The sequence below is a fragment of the Bufo bufo genome, chromosome 10, assembly GCF_905171765.1.
Source record: "Bufo bufo chromosome 10, aBufBuf1.1, whole genome shotgun sequence".
Taxonomy (NCBI): Eukaryota; Metazoa; Chordata; class Amphibia; order Anura; family Bufonidae; genus Bufo; species Bufo bufo.
This window is the reverse complement of record NC_053398.1, coordinates 39,981,070-40,007,316: the sequence shown is the minus strand read 5'-3', so window position 1 is coordinate 40,007,316 and position 26,247 is coordinate 39,981,070. Positions and strand designations below refer to the sequence as shown.

Here is a 26,247-nt window from a genome sequence, read left to right as displayed (position 1 = left end):
CTGGGGTCCAGTGTGGTGCAGCTCCTCAGTCCTCCAGCGCGCCGTTTAGTATGCCGGGGCCGGAATGACGTCATATTCCGGCATCACAGAGGGCGCACGAGGGAGGAGTGGGGAGCTGCTAGAACAGCCTCCCTTGCCACCCTCCTCCTCTCCTCCGGTAATTTACTGGCAGAGCAGGCACCTGCCATCAGGGTAAGCAGATGCCTGCTCTGCCATATTTAAGAAGGACCTCCACCTCCTGGCCTCCCTGTAACGGCGCTGGGGGCGGCTCAAGAGCCGCTCACCCAGGGCTACAGCCCCAGTCAGGGGGAGCCCACCAGGGCACCCCCAGCAGGCCGGCGCCCTAGGCGAATGCCTAGTTCTCCTATATGGTTGCACCGGCCCTGTATGTATTAGTACCCAACTATATAACTTCACTTTTATACACTTTCAACTTCATTTAGCAAGTGGATGATGAAACAGAGTCCAAATCAACTTGCAGTTTGCAAACATCTTCCATAGACTGCCCTATACTAAGCAGGTTGGTGTCATCTGCAAAAGTAGAAAGCAAAATACCACTGCACACTCAAAGTGTGATGCAAGTCAGGCATGCTCAACCTGCGGCCGTCCGGCTGTTGAAAAACTACAACTCCCATCATTCCCTGACAGCCTACAGCTATCAGTCTACAGAAGGTCATCGTGGGAGTTGTAGTTTTACAACAGCTGGAGGGCCGCAGGTTGAGCATCCCTGATGCAAGTAAAATGTTTTTTTTATTTTTTACAATATCCTCCAAATAGATTGGCAAAAAAAATTGCCTAAAGCATATGTGACAGTTGTCTCTGACGTTTCGGTCTATTCCACATATTCACGTATACTTTAGGCATTCTTTTTTGCCAATCTATTGAGAGGATATTGTAAAAAATAAAAAAACATTTTACTTGCATCATAATTTGAGTGTGCAGTGGTATTTTGCTTACTATTGGATTTGGGACTACACTCACTCCACTTTGCACCTCACAAACTGACATAGAGTACAGCCCAACAACACTATTGGACTATTTATCTGCAAAACTAGAAACAGAGCTATTAACCCCATCCTCTCCATCCTTCATAAATAAATTGAATAACAACTTTTTTTGTATTGTTTTTAACTTCATTGTTTTAGAAGTGTTCTAAATGTAATACTTTAACGTCTCCAGAACTTTGAACTGAAACTGAGTGAAGGATCATATGAAGTATTGGAACGAGACATTGGCAGTGAAGTCCCCTACCAGGTTAGGCAGATGGGTATTTACCTTGTGATCGAGGCCACAAATGGATTAATTCTCATGTGGGACAAGAAGACCAGTATCTTGATCAAGCTAAGCCCTGAGTTCAAGGTGAGTAGGCTCTCATAGTGCTCAGACATCTAATGTATTATTGTTTTGTAAAATTTAAAGAAGATTTAAAGAATGTATGGTGAAGAATGTCCATACCGTACCATGTGGTTGCTTTGGAGATCTTCGAAAGAAATGGTCCAGTTATAGTTTGTTTCATCTCTGCTATTAGAATAGCAGAGAACCTGTGCAAAACTCCCCACTCCAGAAATGGGGTCATGGAAAAAGAGTCAGGCAGACAGACAATTCCATGAAATGCATGTTTTACAGTAACTAGTCAATGTTTGTACTTATTACATGGGCATTAAAAGGAAATCTTTTTATTCCCATCAGGGACGGGTTTGCGGTCTTTGTGGTAACTATGATGGCAGTGTATCCAATGATTTTATTACAAGAAGTCAATCAGTGGTGGTCAATATTCAAGAATTTGGGAACAGTTGGAAAGCTGCCCCCACATGTCCTGATGCTCTGCCCCTAAAGGACCCTTGTGTTACCAACCCATACCGTCAGACATGGTCCCAGAAGCACTGCAGCTTTATCATGGGCTCAACCTTCTCCAAGTGTCATTCCAAGGTAAGACATATTTCAGTTATTATGTGACATTTCTCCATGCAGTATCAAAGAACTACAATCTTCTAATTATATTTAATTTTAGGTTGATCCTACTCCTTATCATGACACTTGTGTCCAAGACACATGTGCTTGTGATTCTGGTGGGGACTGTGAATGCTATTGTACCGCTGTTGCTGCCTATGCTGCTGCCTGTAGTCAAGCAGGAATTTGTGTTTCATGGAGAACCCCTGAGATTTGCCGTAAGTATTTTCAACAAATATACTAGAAATCAAAGTTTTCTAGTAAAAAATACATGTTTAGCATATACTGTAATGATGCTTTCTAGGTTTTAATGACTTTCTAATTGATGCAATGTTGTTATTTCCAGCTCTATTTTGTGATTACTATAACCCTGAAGGAGAGTGTGATTGGCATTATAAGCCTTGTGGAGCTCCCTGCATGAAGACCTGTAGAAACCCCAGTGGCCACTGCATGAACACACTACCTGGATTAGAAGGTAAGTTTATCTGAAAAATACCCTATCTTGTATTGAACTAGTTTCTTTCATTATTCCACCTTCTATGTGCAGTAATACCGAGTGGAGGATGGGAGAAGTAGTGGCATAATATTGATTGCTATAATAACAGTTAAAAGTGGTGGTCTCCACCTTGGTGGTCTTTAGGCCATGCAGTAAATGAGGTAGAAGAGTCAATAACCAGGCCCGTTAATTGCAATAAATAAAGTCCTTCTGTACTGAATTGAAACTTCAGTAACAGCAGCAAAAGGCACAATTCTGAGTTATATCATCGAAGGATAGGCTCCAAATGGCTGTTATGGGCCACAGCAAATATGGTGGTGGTAGTACTCCCTCTCTCTCTCTCTCTTTCTCTCTCTTTTTCACTTTCTAAGAACACTTTTCCATATCTCCAAGTTGGCAACAGGCTTGTTATACTGTTCTAGTTAACCCTCTCTGCAATTCAGAGTTAAGGTTATGGTGTGCAGAATTTGGGTGCAATTTTTTATGATTGCATTTTACTCATTTTGAGCTTAAAATAATTTTTTCAATTGGTGTTTATTAACAATATTCAGCAGCTTTGTTATAAAGGGTTAGCGTCTGCCTAGCTATGAGAATTGTACTTTCACTTTGTGCCGTCATCTAATAACCATTAGCTCTAAAATCCAAATAGCTCAAAAACACTGATTTAAAGGAGTTATCCCATGACTAATGTAAAAAATGAAAATCAGACATCATCTAGTACATGACAATCTCTTTCCAAAAAAGCAAGAATCAGCCCTGTAGTTCACATGGATCAAGACATCTCCCCATTCATTGCTCTGCTAGATTTATATCAAGCTGGCAGCTGAAGGGGAGTGTCTTCTCTGCTGCAGCTCAGGGGGCGTGTCCATGCTCTCCCTATCACAGCTCAGGAGGAAGTTGAAGGATGGAACTGAGCATGTGCGGCCATCTCAGTGAGCAGGACAAAGAAATAAGAAAAAGAACAAACAGCAGGTGGGGCTATACAGATAGATTTTATTGAATGACTCAGTGGCTATGCTAAATTTTTTATTACATGCAATCACAAACGTATTCAGATCCAGGTGAAGGTTTGAAACCTGTTGAATATTCTTTGTGGGACAACCCCCTTAAGCCACATTCTTATCAGTACGAATTGAGCTAAAGTTACTGTTTATGCAGTGGCTGGGTTTGCAGTGGCTCCTTATATACAATTTATAGCTAGACTGGAACTTTCTAGTGGGAGGGGTGGAGTGGAGAAACTCAGCACAAACACTCACAAAGTTACCACTCCCGTCTGGCATAGACTTACATTAGAGCTTCAATGATACTCAATGGCAATGACACAGCAGTTTTTCCAGACAAAAACAAGTTTCCAGACATAACAACATAGCTAAAACCAGACATTGAAAAGGTCAGTCTGTCTGGTTTTGGTAGTAAACAAGTCTGTCTTTTCCCTCCAAAACATACTCTTCTTTAAATCCTATGGCAGCTGTGGAAAATTACCAGTTTATTATTTAAAGTCCCAAAAGTCTCTCAGTATTCAAATACAGAGCAAATGTCCAGAAGATATATCACAGCATACATATAAAATGCAGTAACGCAGTAATAAACAGTATAAGTTAACCCTTTCAAAAGAAATAAAGTAAGACGTTTTAACTTTGCATAGAGGAAACAGGGGGAAATGTCCACAAATGTCCAGACTTCACAGTACCCCTGCTCCAGGTCACTACATTTATAAAGTCAAAGATCAGAAATAAGGAACCATCAAACTGAGCATGCTTTTTGATAATATCAAGGCTGAACTGAGAAAGGGACTCAAAATGTCTAATAAAGACCAATTGAAAAAAATAATTTGCTCAAAATTAGTACAGTGTAAAGAAAAAATTGCCCCCAAATGTGTCCATAACTTTTAAGATCTGGATGGCCATTACATCTCAAAGTGTAGCAGGTGTTGGAATAATATTCCCTTTCCACAGCAGTAAAGTCTATTTTGCAATAAACGAGAGGTACCTTACTACCATTATCTTGCATGGCCTGGATTTTTTCTAAACCTTCTGAGATGGATGGTCTCTTTCTCTCAGAGGTATTCTGGTTACAAGTGGCATCTTTGGTAGCTATAGTCTCAGAGAGAAAGGATCTCGGGACTTGGGTCTAGTCTGCAGAAGCTGACACACACATACACGCACCTCTGCTCAACTCAAACTTCAGTAACTAGGGCGTGGGAAGGTTCATCACCCCTAAATAAGTCTGCTAATTATCCATATATTGCCCACATATTAAGATTAGATGTCCAGGGTGCATAGAGACCTAAGTGCTTTAATACGAAATCACAACATTTAACTTAGTAATAATAGATTGACCCTTTGCAGTTAGCTTTCACAGTTAGTTGCTATTTCTGAGGGAAGCTGTGGATTGCCACACAATGTCGTATTACATATTGTCCATTCAAACTACTCAAATATGCTTTAATTTTAATGTAATCTCAGTATATGTGGTTCTAAATAATTCTTGCTATATTATATTCTATGTTAGGATGTTATCCAAAATGCCCAAAGGAACGACCTTTCTTTGATGAAGACATTATGAAGTGTGTGGCTCAGGCAAATTGTGGGTGTTATGATGACGATGGAAAACGTTACAGTGTTGGAGATATGGTCCCCTCTTACAAGAACTGTGAATTATGGTACTTACCGGCTATATTTGTCAGTACATCATTTTTTCTTGTTGAGTGGTTACCATGTTAAAAATACTTATTTATTTTTCAGTATTTGCACAAAGAAAGGACGACGCTGTCAGGTGGATATGAGGGGTAAGTGCTCCATTGTCAACATTCTTAACATTAATATATCGTTATCATAAACAAGGAAGCCGTCTTTCCATGAGTATAGCCAGGGATACAGCTATAAGGGGTACAGAGGTAGCAGCCATACAAAAACAGGAGCCCTGGAGCTTAAAGGGAATATGTCATCAGAAAATTATCTATTGTTTATTGTAATCGTGTTTTTATTTTTAACATATTTTCTAAGAATTTTTGGTGATATTATTTTTCATTTTCCATGACAATATCTATATTTAAACAAACACCATAAAATCCTGCAGTTTTCACATTGGGCACTAAGGGTACTTTCACACTAGCGTTAAAGTTTTCCGTATTGAGTTCCGTCACAGGGGCTCAATACTGGAAAAAAAACGCTTCAGTTTTATCCTAATGCATTCTGAATGGAAAGCATTCCGTTCAGTATGCATCAGGATGACTTCAGTTCAGTCACTCTTAGGGGTATTTGGCCAGAGAAAATACTGCAGCATGCTGCAGTATTTTCTCCGGCCAAAATTCCGGAATGCCGGATCCCGCATTAATATCTATTGAAATGTATTAATGCCAGATCCGGTACCAAGTGTTCCGGAAAACCGGATCCGGTTTCCCGATCTGCCCATGCGCAGTCCTTTAAAAATGTGAAAAAAATAAATACCGGATCTGTTTTTCCAGATGACACCGAAGAGACGGATCCGGTGTTTCAATGCATTTGTCAGACGGATCCGAATCCAGATCCGGAAACAAATGCTATCCGTTTGCATACAGATTTCCGGATCCGGCAGGCAGTTCTGGCAACAGAACTGCCTTCCGGATTCCTCTAACGCAAGTGTGAAAGTACCCTTAGCCTAATAATAGGCACCATTTCTTGGTCTGTACAGATCACTTTACTGCAGTTACCTGCTTATCTATGGACAGAGGTGATAACATTACAGGCAAGATTAGAATGACAGATAAGACAGGATCCACCATTCACGATAGGTGATTTTCCGAGATTATCTATTTTTTCCTTGGGCACTGACCTCTTCACAGGGTACAGAGCATGCCTAGAAAACTCTCCTATAGAAGTCAATAAGGTCCCCTTCAGTCCATTGTATCTATGGACCTTGGGTCTGCCATAAAGCAATGCTTAATGCTTTGTAAATGCTTTTAAGAACAGCTCAGGCAAGATGGCTGCCCCCATAATTATTTTTAGGAAATAGAATTAAAACATTTGCAATCAGAAAATAAAACAGATTAGAAAAAAGGAGTGCTACTATCTGGTTTTAATTGGCAGAAATATTTTTTTTTTGGTTATACAAGAGGTCCAAAGTCACCTCTCCCACATGAGATAACACTAGTTACAGATTTTTGCACTGTAGCGTAATAGCTTCACGTTAGGCTACTTTCACACTTGTGGCAGAGTGATCCGGCAAGCAGTTCCGTCGCCGGAACTGCCTGCCGGATCAGGCAAAACGTATGCCATCTAATGGCATTTGTAAGACTGATCAGGATCCTGATCAGTCTTAAAAATGCCTGATCAGTCAGAAAAATGCATTGAAATGCCAGATCCGTCTTTCCGGTGTCATCTAGCAAAACGGATCCGGCATTCCGGTATTTTGAATGCCGGATCCAGCACTAATACATTCCTATGGAAAAAATGATGGATCCGGCATTCAGGCAAGTTTTCAGTTTTTTTGGCCGGAGATAAAACCGTAGCATTCTGCAGTTTTATCTTTTGCCTGATCAGTCAAAATGACTGAATGGGAGACATCCTGATGCATCCTGAACGGAACGCTCTCCATTCAGAATGCATGGGGATAAAACTGATCAGTTATTTTCCGGCATAGAGCCCATTTGACGAAACTCAGTGCCGGAAAAGAAAAACGCTAGTGTGAAAGTACCCTTAGTGATAAGGTACATGTTTGTGTATGATGAAAAGTCTATATTGTAAGGGCTGCCATGTTAAATAACAAATGTAAATAATCTATGTCTTAAGAATTTAAATTTTCTTTTTAAATTCACAGCATGTTACTGTTACTATGGAAATATGAAGTACAACTATGGAGATGTCATTTACAACACTACTGATGGAATTGGAGGATGCATTACAGCCACATGCTCATTCAATGGAACCATCGCAAGAAATGTCTACCCTTGTGTTCCCACCACCAAGGCGCCTACCACAACCTTCCATTTTGATACAACGAGTAAAATTCCATTGAATATCTCCACACCAGGTATTACTGGACAAAGGTTGTTTTCTATATTTCCTATGTCTGTTATTATTATATCACCGAATAGTGCTGTAATCTGAAAGTGTTAGCTTGTAACGATGCAGGTATACAGTATAGTATTAAAGAATTGCCTTTTCCAAAACAGAGGTCTAGATTTACTAATTTGTCTGCTCCAGAAATCTGTCTAAAAAGTGGCACTATCATGACACATCTAGGGTTTCTGCACTCTTTTTTCCGACATGCTCAAAAAGGGGTGTACTTAGTTTAAGGGGTAAGTGCTTTGTGGGGAAGGGAAGGGCCTGTGACACCCATTTTTTGGCCCAAACTGCACCACAGTTCTGGCAAAAAAATTGTCATAAAGTCAACCAGTAGGTGGAATAGACTATCCGTGCACTAGATTTATCATCCAGCCTGAGTCATTGTGATAAATCTGGTGCAGATCTAGAAAGCCTGGCTAAGTTTAGGCTACCTTTAGGATTAGTCAATCTGGGCCACAGTTTTTACTATTGAACACTATTGATTGAGACCCTAAATTTCAACTGTACAGAATATGTACAAAGTTATTAAAGGGTAATTCACCCCAACCCTTTCTCTTAATTTTTTTTTTATTTGGGTAGACTCACAATTGCTTTTTACCCATGTCAGGGAAGTATATAGGGGTGAGTAATCCTTGCCTCAGGTTTTGGGTGCTGGAGGAACCAATTTGTCACTGCGCCTCTACCAGGGTAGATAAAGGGTTAGGGCACTGAACTGAACCTTTGCCCTAAGTAAATGAAAAAAAACTAACTATCGATTTGACATGTAATTTATTGGCTATAAAATGTTTGTATATTATACTGTTAATTTACCTAATTATATTATTTCATGTGCAGAGCAAATGTCATCAACTTCTGTATCCTGCCTCGAAGAAGTGTGCAAGTGGTCACCATGGTATGATGTCACCTATCCCAAATATGGAATAAAAGAAGGAGATTTTGAAACCTTCGATAATATCAGAAATAATGGCTATTCTGTATGTAAAGTCCCTTCTCAAGTGGAATGTCGAGCAAAAAGATTTCCCAAAATCTCAGTTACAGACTTGGGCCAGAAAATACAATGCAATACATCAGTGGGACTTGTATGTTACAATCAAGACCAATTCTCTCAACTATGTTATAATTACGAGATCAGTATTCTTTGCTGCACCTTTGTTCCATGTGGCGAATCTTCTGCCTCCCCAACACCTTTTGTAACTTCTTCTCCAGACACCACATTGATAACAAAATCCCTAAAGACTACAATCACAACATCTATACCACCAACAGGGACATTAAATGCAATATCATCTGAAAAAACTACACCTAGAACATCTACTATAAAGTCAGTCACAGAAACTGTAAAGCCTTCTACAACCAAACCTCAAGCAACAACTCACAACACTCCATGTCAGAAAGAAATGTGCACTTGGACACCGTGGATTGATGTACATTTCCCTAGCATTATAAATTCTGATGGAGACTTTGAAACAATAGAAAACATTAGAGCTGCTGGAAACAATGTATGCTCAAAACCAGAGGACATTGAGTGCAGAGCTGAAAAATTTCCAGATCTAAGTATTGAAAAAGTTGGCCAAATAGTTACATGTAATGTCACTCATGGTTTAATTTGCAATAACAAAGATCAGGAAAACATTTTTCCTCTTTGTTACAACTACCAAATAAGAATTCGTTGTTGCTCTATGGAGGATTGTGAAGCATCTACCACCCTTGCTGCTTCAACGGCAAAAATTCACTCAACCGAACATCCTACAACTCCAGAATTCACAAGAACAACTCAACAATTCACAAAAACTACTGTTTTGCCGACAACTAAAATACCTTTAACAGTTCAGCAATCAACAAAATATAGCACACATATAACTGGTTTACCAACAACTTCAAGCAAAGTAAATTGTGAGCCAGTCTGTGAGTGGTCTCAGTGGTTTGATGTAAGCTTTCCTAATTCTGATACAAATGGAGATTTTGAAACTTATGAAAACATTAGAAATTCTGGATTTACAGTCTGCCAAGAGCCTTCCAATATTCAATGTAGATCTACTGTTATTCCAGATTTACCCCTTGAAGAACTTCAACAAAACGTGTACTGCAACATTAGTAATGGATTGGTTTGCCGGACTGAGGAACAAACTGGCCCATTTTCTTATTGTTACAATTATGAAATCCGTGTGTACTGCTGTTCTGGATGTGCATCAACAGAGGGCATACCTACTTCTACTAAACACTCACTGAGCACTACACATTTAACAACAACATTAAAAGCTGCTACTAGTGTTCCTCAGACAACAAAGAACAGGGTCACACTGCTGCCTACCTCACCATATGAGTCGACTACTGATTTTGGAAAGTTAACAACTGATGAAGATGTCTATACATACACACCAAAGAAAACACAAGCAACTGTTCCATTTACTGAACCACTTGAAAAAATTACTGAATTTACAACAGCTGTTAATACACAAAGACCAATTTCAACTACAGTTGAAAAAGTATCTACTACTTCAAACAAACATGATTCAATAAAAACCACTAAAATGTCTGAAGAGACATCTGCCTATAAAACTACACCTGGAAAACCAATAACATCTGAAACAGTCTATCCAAAAGAAACTACTGCATTCAGAAAGTCAACCACAGAAGCCGAGCATAATGTAGAAACAACTTCACAAAAGCTTGTCTCCATGAAAACCACAAAAATGTCTACTGAGTCTGGAGAAGTAACATCTGCCTTCAAAACGACACCTGGAAAACCAATGACATCTGAAACATTATCTCCAAAAGAAACTACTGTATATAGGAAGTCTACCACAGGAGGCGAGTATGAAAAATCCACTTCACAGAAGCTTGTCTCCATGAAAACCACTAAAATGTCTACCGAATCTGGAGAAGTAACATCTGCCTTTAAAACTACTGGCAAAATGACTTCTGCCAAGGCAAGCACTTCTTTTAGTAAGCCAACCACTGAGTCTGAACATGTGACATCTGGAAAACCCATTCAAACTACTAAAGTGTCTACAGAATCTAATGAAATCACTTCTGCCTACAAAACAACACCTGGAAAACCAATGACATCTGAAACAGTGAATCCAAAAGAAACTACTACATACAGGAGGTCAACCACAGAAGCTGAGCATGAAGAAACCACTTCCCAGAAGCTTGTCTCTGTGAAAACCACTAAAATGTCTACCGAATCTGGAAAAGTAACATCTGCCTTCAAAACTACTGGCAAAATTACTTCTTCCAAGGCAAATACTGATTTGCATAAGTCAACCACTGAGTCTGAGCATGAAGATATGACATCTAGAAAACCTGTCACAACTGCAAAAGTGTCTACGGAATCTCATGAAGTCACTTCTGCCTACAAAACATCACCTGGAAAACCAATGACATCTGAAACATTATCTCCAAAAGAAACTACTGTATATATGAGGTCAACCACAGGAGGTGAGCATGAAGAAACCACTTCCCAGAAGCTTGTCTCCATGAAAACCACTAAAATGTCTACTGAGTCTGGAGAAGTAACATCTGCCTTCAAAACTACTGGCAAAATGACTTCTGCCAAGGCAAGTACTTCTTTCAGTAAGCCAACCACTGAGTCTGAACATATGACATCTGGAAAACCCATTCAAACTACTAAAGTGTCTACAGAATCTAATGAAGTAACATCTGCCTACAAAACAACACCTGGAAAACCAATAACATCTGAAACAATGTATCCAAAAGAGACTACTACATATAGGAAGTCAACCACAGAAACTGAGCATGAAGAAACCACTTCACAGAAGTTTGTCTCTGTGAAAACCACTAAAATGTCTACTGAATCTGGAGAAGTAACATCTGCCTTCAAAACTACTGGTAAAATGACTTCTACCAAGGCAAGCACTTCTTTCAGTAAGCCAAACACTGAGTCTGAACATGTGACATCTGGAAAACCCATTGAAACTACTAAAGTGTCTACAGAATCTAATGAAGTAACATCTGCCTACAAAACAACACCTGGAAAACCAATGACATCTGAAACATTATCTCCAAAAGAAACTACTGTATATATGAGGTCAACCACAGGAGGTGAGCATGAAGAAACCACTTCCCAGAAGCTTGTCTCCATGAAAACCACTAAAATGTCTACTGAGTCTGGAGAAGTAACATCTGCCTTCAAAACTACTGGCAAAATGACTTCTGCCAAGGCAAGTACTTCTTTCAGTAAGCCAACCACTGAGTCTGAACATATGACATCTGGAAAACCCATTCAAACTACTAAAGTGTCTACAGAATCTAATGAAGTAACATCTGCCTACAAAACAACACCTGGAAAACCAATGACATCTGAAACATTATCTCCAAAAGAAACTACTGTATATATGAGGTCAACCACAGGAGGTGAGCATGAAGAAACCACTTCCCAGAAGCTTGTCTCCATGAAAACCACTAAAATGTCTACTGAGTCTGGAGAAGTAACATCTGCCTTCAAAACTACTGGCAAAATGACTTCTGCCAAGGCAAGTACTTCTTTCAGTAAGCCAACCACTGAGTCTGAACATATGACATCTGGAAAACCCATTCAAACTACTAAAGTGTCTACAGAATCTAATGAAGTAACATCTGCCTACAAAACAACACCTGGAAAACCAATGACATCTGAAACATTATCTCCAAAAGAAACTACTGTATATATGAGGTCAACCACAGGAGGTGAGCATGAAGAAACCACTTCCCAGAAGCTTGTCTCCATGAAAACCACTAAAATGTCTACCAAGTCTGGAGAAGTAACATCTGCCTTCAAAACTACTGGCAAAATGACTTCTGCCAAGGCAAGCACTTCTTTCAGTAAGCCAACCACTGAGTCTGAACATGTGACATCTGGAAAACCCATTCAAACTACTAAAGTGCCTACAGAATCTCATGAAGTAACATCTGCCTACAAAACAACACCTGGAAAACCAATGACATCTGAGACAATCTATCCAAAAGAAACTACTACATACAGGAGGTCAACCACAGAAGCTGAGCATGAAGAAACCACTTCCCAGAAGCTATTCTCTGTGAAAACCACTAAAATGTCTACCGAATCTGGAGAATTAACATCTGCCTTCAAAACTACTGGCAAAATTACTTCTGCCAAGGCAAGCACTTCTTTCAGTAAGCCAAACACTGAGTCTGAACATGTGACATCTGGAAAACCCATTCAAACTACTAAAGTGTCTACAGAATCTCATGAAGTCACGTCTGCGCACAAAACAACACCTGGAAAACCAATGACATCTGAAACAATGTATCCAAAAGAAACTACTACATACAGGAGGTCAACCACAGAAGCTGAGCATGAAGAAACCACTTCCCAGAAGCTTGCCTCCATGAAAACCACTAAAATGTCTACCGAATCTGGAGAAGTAACATCTGCCTTCAAAACTACTGGCAAAATTACTTCTGCCAAGGCAAGCACTTCTTTCAGTAAGCCAAACACTGAGTCTGAACATGTGACATCTGGAAAACCTATTCAAACTACTAAAGTGTCTACAGAATCTCATGAAGTAACTGCAACATCTCATAGCATTTTCAGTACAAAGAGTACACCTGAAGGAACGTTCTCCACTAAGTTAAATTCTCAGCAACCTTCAAAATCGACGCATCAGTCAATGTACCCAACTTCTGGAAAAGTGAGCACTGAGAGCACTGTTACATCAACCTCTCGACTATCAACAGCAACCACTGAATCGTTTTCTACAGTCCGATGCATGTGCAATATCAACAGAGTTTTAGTTCCTCCAGGTATGTATTTCTGTTGCATACCAAAATGTCAAGCTTTTATAGTATAATATGATATGAAGCTGTATATAAAGTGATACATTAGATTATCATTAGGTAGATATGGCATTTTTATTTGAGAGACGACTATGTTATACGATATTTGAAGTCATGTTAGTGTCACGTGTAAACAGTGTACTGACTCCAGTTATTACAAACTAACGTTATGCTAGGGAAAGCTTCATGATCTTTCTATACGCTCCTATGGGATAGGTGTGAAAAGATACTTTGGTATCATGTGCAACCTAGATCATTACTGTAACTCTACATACGTTTCTGTTCTCTAGGACAAGTGATATACAACACCACTGACAATGCAGGCTGGTGTTTCTATGCAAAATGCAATCAAAACTGTGAGGTGGAAAGATACAGTGAACAATGTTACAGTTCTACTGTGCCAACTGTTACCAGTAGTACTAAGACCTCAAAGACTGTAACTGCAAGTACAGGTACTATGACTACAAAGAAGACAGAAAGTACTACTAAGAAAGCAGAAACAAGCACCAAGACATCTCAGACATCTCAAACAAAGACTTCAACATCAAGTGCTAGTTCAACCAGCACTATCAACCCTGGATGCAGTGCTCTCATGCCTCCACGAGTGGTACGTTTCTGCTGCACTCTAAGACTACTTTCACACCTGCGTTCGGTGCGGATCCGTCTTGTATCTGCACAGATGGATCCGCACATATAATGCAAACGCTTGTATCCGTTCAGAACGGATCCGTTTGCAATATTCTTTTAAAAAAAAGTCTAAGTCAAAACGGATCTGTCCTGACTTACATTGAAAGTCAATAGGGGAAGGATCCGTTTTCAATTGCACCCTATTGTGTCAGTGAAAACAGATCCGTCCCCATTGACTTACATTGTAAGTCAGGACGGATCAGTTTGGCTCCATGTCGCCAGGCGGACATCAAAACGCTGCAAGCAGCGTTTTGGTGTCCGCCTCCAGAGCGATATGGAGGCGGAACGGAGGCAAACTGATGCATTCTGAACAGATCCTTATCCATTCAGAATGCATTGGGGCTGAACTGATCCGTTTTGGGCTGCTTGTGAGAGCCCTGAAACGGATCTCACAAGCGGACCCAGAAACGCCAGTGTGAAAGTAGCCTAATTCACAGAGTTAGGCCAGTTCATCATTTTGTTTTTACTCTTCTAATTTCTTAATATATTGTTAAACACATATACACAGATCCTGTTTTCCTGTTTTGTTGCATTACAACCTGGTATGCACCATCTGATTTTCACAAAGTGCCTACCACTTTGAAGGTGCAAATTAGTTCATTTGTTTGCTCTGATAACTTTAGTTTGCATAAGTATTTACCTCCTGAAGTCAATACTTTGTGGAGCCAACTTTCGCTGTAGTCATAGACTCTTGGGGTATGTCTCTGTTGGCTTAATCTAGACATTGGGATTTTTGCCCATTCTTCCAGACAAACTGTACCAACTCCTTCAATGTAGATGGCTTGCATTAGTGTACAGGAGTCTTCATGACACCATCATGCCACAGATTCTCAATTAGATTGAGGTGTGGGCTTTAACTAAGCCATTCCAAATTTTTTTTCCTATTAAACCACTCCTCTTTGCAGTGGTTTTAGGGTCATAACCCTGCTGTTAGGTTAACTACCATCCCATTTTCAAGTCTCTGGAACCCTGAAACTGTTTTTGCAGAACAATGCCCTGTATCCATTTTTCCTTTAATCCTGACCTGTTTTTAAGTCCCTGCCGCTGAAAAGCATCTTCACTGCATGTTGCCACCACTACCATGTTTCAGCGTGGGAATGATGTTCTTGAGGTAATGGGAAGTGTTGGATTTGTGCCACACACAGCATTTCCCATGAAGGCCAAAACGTTCAGTTTTAGTCTCATCTCTCCAGAGAACCATCTTCCATGTCTTTGGGAAGTCTGCCAAATGCTCTTTGGTGAATTTCAGTCTTATTGGCTTTTTCTGGCCTTTCCATCACTCTGTGTTGTATACAGCTTGTAGTGGTCCTATGGGCAGATACTTCCACTTCTGCTGTGGATCTTTGGAGCTCTTTTAGTGTTATTGTTAGAGTCTGTTGAATCTCTGATTTATGCTCTCTTTGCTCCTTGTCAGTGGATTTTAGCAGGTGGACCTCTCTTGTCAGGTTTGCAGTTGCATCATATGCTTTCCCTTTTGTTATAGTGCATTTAATAGTAGTCTATGAGAGATTCTAAGTTTGGAATATTTTTTATAACCCAGCTTTGAGGTATAGTTCTTCACAACATTGTCTCTGGCTTGTCTGGAAAGCATCTTGGTCTTCATGTTGTTTACACTCTGAAGCCTTTCAGAACAGGTGATTAATACTCACATCATGTGAAAGATTATGTGCCACTTTTATTGCACACAAGGGGATCTTAGTCAACTAAGTAAATGATTTTGGAAGTTAATTAGTTAGACCAGACTGTATTAAGGGGCTTCATATCAAAGGGGGTTAATGCATATGCACTCAGAATGTTCCAGTTCTTATTTATTTTTTAAACCAGGCATTTTTCCCCCTTACACTAGAACAATTTTGACTGTTTTGTCAGGTCCATTACATAAAATCTAAATTAAAATAAATTTTCATTCCAAAATGGGTAAAACAACAAAGGGGTGAATACTTTCACAAAGCACCATGGGAGAGATTTATCATCTCCATCCCATGAATTTGGCATTAAATGTTGCAAAACCCAGTTTTTCTGTTTTTAATGCCATAATGATTACATTTAGTCGCAACTGGCATTTTTATGCTGCCTTTGCCAGTTTCTTAAAAGGGAACATGGTGAAGGTTAGGGTGTGGGCAGGGCCACCTGCTCTGCCACATTCATCATCATTTACGCCAGAAACTGGAGTAAATGATGACTGAAATCTATGCCAGCTACAAGATGGAGAGTAGAATTCAGTCTGGTGCATGGACTGCTGGAGGAGGCATTTAATTAATGACAAGGCTTGTCATAAATTAAGTACCTGCTCCGGCAATGCATTGCCCATCAAGACTGGACTAACACATGCCGGTCTTGACAATTTGGGGCCTTAAAGATTTAGTGATGAATGTCTTATGACTGGGGTTTCTTACATGGAATAGATTTTGGATGAATGAGAATGAGTTACATAATGTGTATGACCATCCTTAATTCAGAAATATCTTTCATATTTCTTCTCTTGTTTATGTGCCATACATATGACAATAACAAAAAAGACGTAACCATCCTTTCATTTCATAGGTGAACGAAACTTGGATGATAGACAATTGTACCCAGGCAAGATGTATCGGAGGAAACAACATAGCCATAAATAAGAAAGAGTGTGCACCAATAAAGGAGGTGGTCTGTGCCAATCGCTTACAGCCCCAGAAGACATTTGATGATAGTGGCTGCTGCTATGAGCCGGAATGTCAATGTAAGTCTTAGCAACATCTTACTTTATGATGGCTTCTTACTAGTATTTATGTAATTATTTGAAAGTAATTTAGAAAATGTAACAATTTCTGACATGATTCTTTTTCTTTTAGGTGTTTGCGGTGGTTGGGGAACCTCTAACTATATCACTTTTGATGGTACTTACTACTCTTTTAATGGTCAATGCACCTATGTCCTGGTGCAGCAGATAACTCCAGTCTTTGATCACTTCCGAGTTTATATTGACAACTTCTCTTGCAACCCTGATGACCCAAATTGTGTGAAGACTCTACGCATTATGTACAAAAATGACACTTTTGTGCTGAAATCCCAGTCTTTGATTCAAAGAATATTCAACAAGGTAAACAGCAGCTTACCTACATATATCTGAGACAGAAATCAAAGACTGCTATAGACCTTTCTGTTGTACACAACTGGATTTAACATTTTTCTTTCTTCTTTAAGATTTACATAAATGGACAGAGAGTATATCCAGCAATCTACAGAAATGGTATATTGATCACAACCTCCGGTATATATGTTGTTGTGGAGATCCCAGAGCTTGGTGCATACATCTCATTCAATGCTCTTAGCTTCACGGTGAAACTTCCAATCAGCAAGTTTTCTGGTAATACTCAAGGACACTGTGGTAAGCATCTCAAATAAATAAGTTGCGTGTGTAAATAGTGTATATATATATATACATATATATATATATACAGTACATACACTTATATGGTCTCTATTATATTTATAGGTAAATGTTCAAATAATCGGATTGATGACTGTATTCTTCCAAATGGACAACTGGCTCCATCATGTACTCAAATGGCAGGGCAATGGAATGCACCAAGTGAAGACTCAACATGCAGCTCTATCCCTACAACTGCCCCAACTGGTATTCCAAGCCAGTCTGCACTCCCATTCTCTTCATTGCCACCCACATATTTCTCCACTGTTATGTCCAGTGTTCCCCATATTCTTTCAACAAGGGTTCCATCAACTGAGCTGTCTTATCTTCCTTCAACCTCTTTGACAACAAAGCAAGTAATTTCGTCAGAAGAACCCTGCAATGCCCCTGAGGTCTGCACACTTATTTTAAGCAGGTAAGCATCATCAATATATGGTAATATTAGGTACTGGTAATGTGAAATAGAGTTGGAAAGTTTAGGATGGAATAAAGTAATACTTGAAGGTTAGAAAATCCACTATAGGAATTTTCTAAAAGTGTGCCATGGCAGTAATATTTTCTATTTGTCAATTTGTTTTCAGTGTCTTTGAGAAATGCCACAGTGTTGTGCCCCCCGAACCTTACTACCAGGCCTGTGTCACTGATGGCTGTACTAAGTCACAAGGTGACATTCTGTGTTCCAGTCTACAGAGCTATGCAAGGATCTGCGGAATACAAGGTGTCTGTTTAGACTGGAGAAACAGTACCAATGGTTTATGCTGTAAGTACCAATTTGCTTAAAGGGAGTATTTCAGCAGTTTTGACCTTACTAAATTGTTGACAGCACTATGTAGGGGCTGGAGAGAACAACAAATGTAGTATGAACATAAAGTTTTATTGTAAAAACTCTGCTCTCTCAAGTGCCCACGGCTGGGCGGCAATGTGGAGTGCTCTCTGTACTGTGCTGCTTTACAGCCCATCCCCTCTGCTTTTAGTGACAGCTGTAGTGTCCGCCTGGTTGGATACTAGAGTTGTCACTCAGTGCAGTGGAGAGGACCTGTGAAGCAGCTCAATATGGAAAGACGAAAGGGAAGAAAAACGGGACCAGTGTGATGGCGCTCTTCCCAGACAAGGAGCTCGGAACCAGGTAAGTATATGTGGGATTCGCCCTTGAAATTTGTAGCAACAATAAAGATACCTACTACATATATTGACCTGGTCCCAAGGTCCTTGTCTGGAGAGAGTGCCACCACACTGGTCCTGTTTTTCTTCACTTTTTTTTCCACTGAAAACACGGCTAGCGATTTAGCCGCATATGTGACAAGAGGACTGAGGCTGCCACCTATGGACACTGATTGATGTGCGGTATAGAAACATATATATATATTTGTTGTGTCAAACACAACATAAAAAAGGTAAGCGCATTACGTAGCTTTTATTATCAGTAAAAATCAGGCGATCCTGTACATGAGGCGCTGCCTCTGTCCCATTTTTTTGTTCACAGTTTTGCTCAATACTAGAAAGCAGAGAACACTTCACAGTGAAGTCCCACTCTGAGCAGTAGAGAGAAGAATTTGGCGGAATAAAACTTTATATTCTTACTGCTCCACAAATAATGGGGGTCATTTTCTAATCAGAAATACGCCTATATTAAGCGTATTTCTGGTGCAGAGTGTGGCGCAAAGGTCTTTTGTGACGCATTCTGCGACTTTTCCCCGCCCACGCCAGGTCTAAAATAGTGGGCGTGTCGTTGGGCGGTAAGGGGATGGGTCAGCAGGCTCGTTTCATTTACCATTTTCTGTGACTCTTTTAGACGTAGAAAATGGTCTAAATGTAAGTCAGCTAGGAAGCGGTAAAGGATACGCCGACACCTCTACATAACTGAGGCAGATCCACCGCCAGTTAATGGCTTTATTAGCGCCAGCGGCTAAAACGCCGGTCTTAATAAATGTGCCCCGATATGTTTGTACCACTCTCCCTAGATCCAACTTAGTTCTGTCAGGAGTTTTGCATGGTCAAAACTAGTTACAGACTCCATTTAAACGTATGCTGTGCCTAATGATGCTTACTGTAAATACCAGTTTTGGCTTATAATTGTTATTTTTATCTACTTCTTGATTAGCTATGAACTGTACCTCACATCTTGTGTACAATCCATGTGGCCCTGCAGTAGAACGTACCTGTGATTCCAGGTAAGCATGTGGTGCTCTGCTGCTTTATGTCTATGTGTATTGTTGTTTTATGTGTAGTATTGTATAACTTTTACTTCCTGCATTCATATGTGCCTGTCTTGTAGATATAATGACGCATTTTTGAATGTGGGTACAAAAGACTTCATGGAAGGATGCTACTGCCCTGAAAACATGACAAAATACAACGCCGTATCAGACAAATGTGTTTCCACTTGTGGTATGTAGTCACTTTTATTGTGCCTTTTACAGTTATCACTATTAGGTAATGCTCAGAGTTGACATCTGTCCATGGTCCTAACGGTTGTCTCTCTTTGTGTAGGATGTACTGGACCAGATGGAATGCCTAGAGAGGTAATGTATACATTCAAACTATCTTATGTCACAATCATAGTATATTAGACCTATATGCTGATGTTGTTTGGATATTTCTAGCCTGGTGATACGTGGGACAGCAACTGTAAGACCTGTCGCTGTGATAACACATCAATGAGTGTGCAGTGCGTTGAAAAATCCTGCGCTTTACCTGTCTCTGAAAACTGCACTAAGGAAGGATATATGCCTGTTTCTGTACCAGACCTATCTAATCCATGCTGCCTAGTCACTGAATGCCGTGAGTATCTAAATATCCATATTAAACTCAAAATGCAAAGGAGAACAGCTCACCATAAAAAGGATGTGTTTAGTCCTCCAGCAAAGGCAGCTGCCATTACTTTGATGTAGTTACCACCCTGCAGATTCCATTGCTGTTCTTTTCTTCTACCCTGAGCATTCAGTGTCTTCGGTTTTAACTCTAGATTGAAAGTGAGCTAGAGCCCTAATACTGTCCATAATGACCAGACACCCTTAGAGTACTCATTCACTTTTCCCCGAGAATCACACCCCCTTAACAATGCATAACCACAATAGCATATTGGGAACCAAAACTAATGGCACTAGGGGAACGAGGTTCAGAAGAGAAATAAACTTCAGTTTAATCTGCAGAGCATCAGCTCCAGCCAGGTAAAGGCAGCTTGTTGGATGATGTAACAAGTCCTCTTTAGCAGGGACATTCGCCTCAACTTCATCAACAGATGCAGTCTTATGCTCAACCTATCCTACTAGTCATAGCTGCTGTAATTTGAGCAAAAGTTCCTATCAGCCTCCAAATGGAAGTTCATAAATGCAGATACAGCGCTAGACTGTATAAATAATGTAAAATGTGCTATAGACACTATTCCATTACATAAAATGTAACTAGAAGGCCATATGTCGATCCATTATATGATGTTTTTCACTTGCCAGGTTGTAATGTCAGTCTTTGCTCCAACACTAAAAAGGACTGTGAGCCTGGATATGAGTCTGTGCTATATTTGAGCCCAGAAGAGTGCTGCCCAGTCTACAAATGTGGTACGTACTTATTTCATTCTACTTATTTATTTATTGATTACTCAGTCTAAATGGTTGCCGCCATCTATAAATTTTGGATTCATTTTTTTGTAGAACCCAAAGACGTGTGTGTACATAATGGAACAGAATATCAGGTACAAAAAAAAAGCTGCATTCTTATCATTTAGAATTTTCTCCATTTATATAATTCATAATTCATATAATGTATTATGCCCATGACCTGCTGATGGTTATCTTAAATTGTTCTCTCTTTTCTTCTAGCCTGGTACCCCAGTTATTTCTTCAAACCCCTGTGAAAAATGTATGTGTGATGAAAATATGAATGAGACAACAGGAATATATCATGTTTCTTGTACTCCAGTGATATGTGACAAGAAGTGTGCTCAGGTATAGTCCTAGACGTTAACAGAAATCAGTCAAAAAACATCAACATCCATACAGCATCTTAAGTAAGGACATATGACCTAGATTTCCCAATATTATTTTACTTTAGGGCTTTAAATATACAAACGTCCCAGGACAATGCTGTGGAATATGTGAACAGACAGAGTGTATCATGGACTTGCCTGATAACTCCACACATCTTCTCAAGGTAAGCACCATGATGAACATCAGCATCCTTTAAATCTCCATATAATTCTATGAGTAAGATACCCATGCACATTTACTTTCTTACAGCCTGGAGATACATGGTCGCCTCCTGGAGATAACTGCACTGAATATGAATGTATCCGTAAGAAAGACACGTTATTAACTGTGGCATCCAAAATATCATGCCCAAGAATCAACCTCGATGAATGTGTACCTGTAAGTATTTTGTATTAATTTGGGAAGCATGCAACCAATCACTAGTCATGTTCCTACATATTAAAGAAATATTAAATTATCATAACTGTGAGGTTATTAGTCTTAGCTGAAAAAAATACTTATCCTAGAGGAAATAAAATGAAATAATGAACATACTGTTTTTTAAGGAGCATCCTGTTAAGCCCTGCAATAAGTGTCCACTAATTTTGTAAATCTGTTAACAAATAAAGTCATGAAATAGGACTAATATAAATTATTATTTTTATAGGGCACCATTCAAAAAGATCCAAGCGGATGTTGTGTAACATGTAAGTATTCCATTTGGAAGATATTATCCTCAAAAAATAAAGTTGAATTCAAACATATAGTTACACGGTTACTATGAAGTTGCACATAACAGTTTGTGGATGACATATTGACTTTCCCTATGCCCTAGTGTTACCCATTATTTTTAATGTGTATGTATTGTCCCTGTCCTAGTGGGTCCCACAAACTAAGGTGAGGTTATATACAAACTCAATGCTTATGTTGGCCTGTCTTATTTAAACCTGTAGACTCAATACTGTAATGGCAACATGACAGAATAACATTTCAGTAATCAGTTAAGAATGTTTGTTACTTATTAGAATATACAACACATTGTTCTTACACTTTTTTATTGCCTTACTTAAAGGTATGATAAAAGAAAAGAAATGTCAGAATGTAAAGACGGAAAACATTATTTTTCAAAATGGCTGCAAGTCTATCAAGCCTGTTACGATGTCATACTGTAAAGGAAACTGTGACAGCTATTCCAAGTAAGTTACTAACTAACGTACTGTAACTTTGAATTTGCAAGGACTGGACGAGAAGAGTACTAAATCATGATATTCTATTATTTATTGTTCACATAGATGACAAAAATCTTATTGTGAAAATTCAGTATGAAGGTATTAGATCTCGTAAGGCCACCATACTAATTAGATCATCGTCTGATTAACCGCATCTCTATACTGATGGGGTAAAGAAGGATCAGGCAAATTGAATCTCAACTATGAATCCTTTTGTTATGGCAGAAGATAGGCAATTTGCATGATCAACCCAACATACAAATGTAGGAATCAGGAGGAATAGCCAACGGCCAAATAAGCATTAAGCCAGCAGTCACTGAAAGTTTATAGGCACGTTAAAAAAAAGGCTAATATTCAAATTCTCCTTGAACCAGATAATATAATGTTTTATTGTTAATCATAATGTTCCTGCAGGATAATATGGTAATGTTGTCGTATGGCCTTATCTGCTGTTTTTTAACTAAGTGACCTATGTTTTTTTGCTTAATTGTTTTATAAAAATCTATTCTATTACTTTTCAGATACTCTGTAAAATCTCAGTCTATGGAGCAAAAATGTGTTTGTTGCCAAGAGACAGAAACAGAAAAGATTTCCATTATCCTTACTTGTCCCAACGGCAAGACAATGAAATACTCTTTTATTAATGTGAAGAAATGTAGCTGTGTTGACACCACCTGCAAAACAGATCACAAACAGAATAATGATGAAGATTACTCTGGAGATGGTAGCCAATCATATTCAAAAGAGAAAGAGGTAGATGGTAAGGACAAAATAGTTCCAGTAACCAAGCAGGGCCCTACAATCTCAAACAAACCAATGAAGACCACTAGGCAGCTTCAGGAGAAAAAAGACAACGATGACATAAATAGAGAGAATAGTAAGGAAAATGAAAGCTCTGAACAAAATAACAAGTCAGATTCGAAGGAGAAAGTAGATAAGGAAAAGGTATCTCCAGTAACCAAAAAGGTTCCTGGGCTCACAAACAAACCAATAAAGACCACTAGGCAGCTTCAGGAGAAAAAAGACAACGATGACATAAATAGAGAGAATAGTAAGGAAAATGAAAGCTCTGAACAAAATAACAAGTCAGATTCGAAGGAGAAAGTAGATAAGGAAAAGGTATCTCCAGTAACCAAAAAGGTTCCTGGGCTCACAAACAAACCAATAAAGACCACTAGGCAGCTTCAGGAGAAAAAAGACAACGATGACATAAATAGAGAGAACAGTAAGGAAAATGAAAGCTCTGAACAAAATAACAAGTCAGATTAGAAGGAGAAAGAAGATAAGGAAAAGGTATCTCCAGTAACCAAGTAGGTTCCTCAAACTACAGATGATCAAAAGATGACATGTAAGTAGCCTGACAAAAAAATAAAAAATAAAAACTCTGATGACAAAAACAAATGAGATTCCAAAGGTAGATTTAGTCGCACAGATAATCGTTTAAGTGATTAACAATATGATGGCATTTAGTGATTTAAAGCCAACAACAGACCAGCATTTTCATACAAAGTTTATCATGTACAAATTTGTTCACATGACATCGTTTACTCATTTATCTAGGATTGTTCACTGTATTTAGATTTACAGTACATAAAACATGGCTAATTTTACATCTTTCACATTGCTGAAAGATCACACACTGATCCTCTACATTACCACAATTCAATAATAACAAGTATTTTCAGTACAATCGCTCAGTCGATACATATATTTACATTACATGATTATTGCTCGACTTGAGTTGTTAGCTTTCAAATTGTAACGATTATCTGCTCGTCTACGTCTGATGAAAATGGAAATTGAAACACAATAATTCAGAAGTGATACCAGTGACTAAGCCATTTGCCAAGACGACAGAAAACAGTCTTTCAGAAGAGATGAAAGGAGTTATTGTAGATAAAGTTATGACATTGGTAAATCAGTACAAACACAACTTGGTGAAAACAACAAAATTAGATTTAAAAACATGGAGAGTGACAAGTCATAAAAGTAATGAAAAATACAAAACAGCCCACTGACATAATAATTAAAGATTCTGAAGACAAAAGCAAATCACAGCCAAAACCTAATGAAGATGAGAAATCAGACGATAAGGCTACTTTCACACTCGTGTTTGGTGCGGATCCATCATGGATCTGCACAAATGTATCCGTTCAGATAATACAACCGCATGCATCCGTTCAGAACGGATCCGTTTGTATTATCTTTAACATAGCCATTGAAAGACAATGGGGGACGGATCAGTTTTCTATTGTGCCATATTGTGTCAGTGAAAACGGATCCGTCCCCATTGACTTACATTGTGTGCCAGGACGTATCCGTTTGGCTCAGTTTCGTCAGACGGACACCAAAACGCTGCAAGCAGTGTCCGCCTCCAAAGCGGAACGGAGTCAAACTGGTGCATTCTGAGCGGATCCTTATCCATTCAGAATGCATTAAGGGCAAAACTGATCTGTTTTGGACCGCTTGTGAGATCTCTGAACGGATCTCACAAACGGAAACCAAAACACCAGTCTGAAGGAGGACAAATTAGACATCAAGACAATAGAAAAAAGTAGTCAACACAATTAACAACCCAACAGAGGTTACAAAAAAAAAAGTATCAAGTTACTATTAGTTAGAAAATATGTAAGTCTGGCCAGTCCAAATTTTACTCAAAAGAATAACTCAGCAGCCACGTGCCATGCCACTGGCTCTGTTTTTTCTCAAGGAGTTGGAAAACCCCTTTAATTCTAAATACGGTACAATCATGGTATCTGTTTTCTAATATGTTATTGGTCTCCTTATTCTGTTGAGATGTAATTGTCTGCAATGTAATAATTTACACATATTGTAAAGTAACTGAAATCATGGTATGCTGGATAGGCTCTCTTTGTAAATGTTCCTGTTTATTGTGGGTCCAAATGTTTCATGAATGATGGTTTATTTATAAATCTATTAAAATGATATTTAGCAAGTTAATACTGTTTCTTGTCATTCATTCCTTATTGATATTTATTAAAAAAAACACTTAAGAAAAATGTCCTAGTCGGGGACAGAAGAAGGTCAGATGATCCTCCAGTAGGCCCCGGGTCTGAAATGAAAATGTGACACCAGTAGCTCACTTTCTGGAGGTTTATTATACAGATAACCTATTAGTTCTTACTTCTTACTTGGTATATGGGCAGTTCTAACAGAATACTATACAAGTCAACTATAAGAAAATATTAGGCTCCATTCACACGGCCGCAATTTCGTTCCACATTTTGCGGAACGGAATTGAGGACACACTCCGATGTGCCGAACCGCACTTCCAGGTCCACATTTCCGTTTCCGAAAAAATAAATAGAACATGTCCTATTCTTGTCCACAATTGCTGTCAAGAATAGGCATATTCTATTAGTGCCGGCGATGTGCGGTCCGCAAAATGCGGAACGCACATTGCCGATGTCTGTGTTTTACGGATCCGCGGATCTGTGGATCCGCAAAACACACTACGGACGTGTGAATGGAGCCTTATTCTGTAAACCTGGATGGATCCCCTCAATCAGTCCTAGTGTCCTCAAACAACTTTGCATCAACCTTTTTCAAGCTCCCTATCAGGATTTACAAGAAGTCTGAATCTGTCACCAAGAAAGACACCTTGAACTTCAAAAAAAACTTTAGTATGTAAGGTGACCTGGATACA

The 26,247-nt window shown here is 39.1% G+C and overlaps 1 protein-coding gene across 1 annotated transcript in view; it reads left to right on the top strand.

Moving 5' to 3' along the window:
• Positions 1-23,849, top strand: part of LOC120980011 (mucin-5AC-like) — a 44,019-nt gene extending 20,170 nt beyond the window's left edge. The window contains exons 22-47 of the mRNA XM_040408875.1: positions 1,180-1,359; positions 1,690-1,929; positions 2,012-2,168; positions 2,297-2,425; positions 4,958-5,108; positions 5,191-5,234; positions 7,244-7,456; positions 8,326-13,257; positions 13,581-13,897; positions 16,522-16,696; positions 16,809-17,056; positions 17,161-17,344; positions 17,453-17,801; positions 17,968-18,146; positions 19,488-19,557; positions 19,662-19,774; positions 19,877-19,908; positions 19,990-20,167; positions 20,839-20,943; positions 21,037-21,077; positions 21,205-21,330; positions 21,437-21,535; positions 21,622-21,750; positions 22,019-22,058; positions 22,424-22,547; positions 23,102-23,849. Of these exons, the coding sequence (XP_040264809.1) occupies positions 1,180-1,359; positions 1,690-1,929; positions 2,012-2,168; positions 2,297-2,425; positions 4,958-5,108; positions 5,191-5,234; positions 7,244-7,456; positions 8,326-13,257; positions 13,581-13,897; positions 16,522-16,696; positions 16,809-17,056; positions 17,161-17,344; positions 17,453-17,801; positions 17,968-18,146; positions 19,488-19,557; positions 19,662-19,774; positions 19,877-19,908; positions 19,990-20,167; positions 20,839-20,943; positions 21,037-21,077; positions 21,205-21,330; positions 21,437-21,535; positions 21,622-21,750; positions 22,019-22,058; positions 22,424-22,547; positions 23,102-23,849 (9,303 nt within the window). The remainder of the gene's footprint in view (positions 1-1,179; positions 1,360-1,689; positions 1,930-2,011; positions 2,169-2,296; positions 2,426-4,957; positions 5,109-5,190; positions 5,235-7,243; positions 7,457-8,325; positions 13,258-13,580; positions 13,898-16,521; positions 16,697-16,808; positions 17,057-17,160; positions 17,345-17,452; positions 17,802-17,967; positions 18,147-19,487; positions 19,558-19,661; positions 19,775-19,876; positions 19,909-19,989; positions 20,168-20,838; positions 20,944-21,036; positions 21,078-21,204; positions 21,331-21,436; positions 21,536-21,621; positions 21,751-22,018; positions 22,059-22,423; positions 22,548-23,101) is intronic.
• The last annotated feature ends 2,398 nt before the right edge of the window (positions 23,850-26,247 follow it).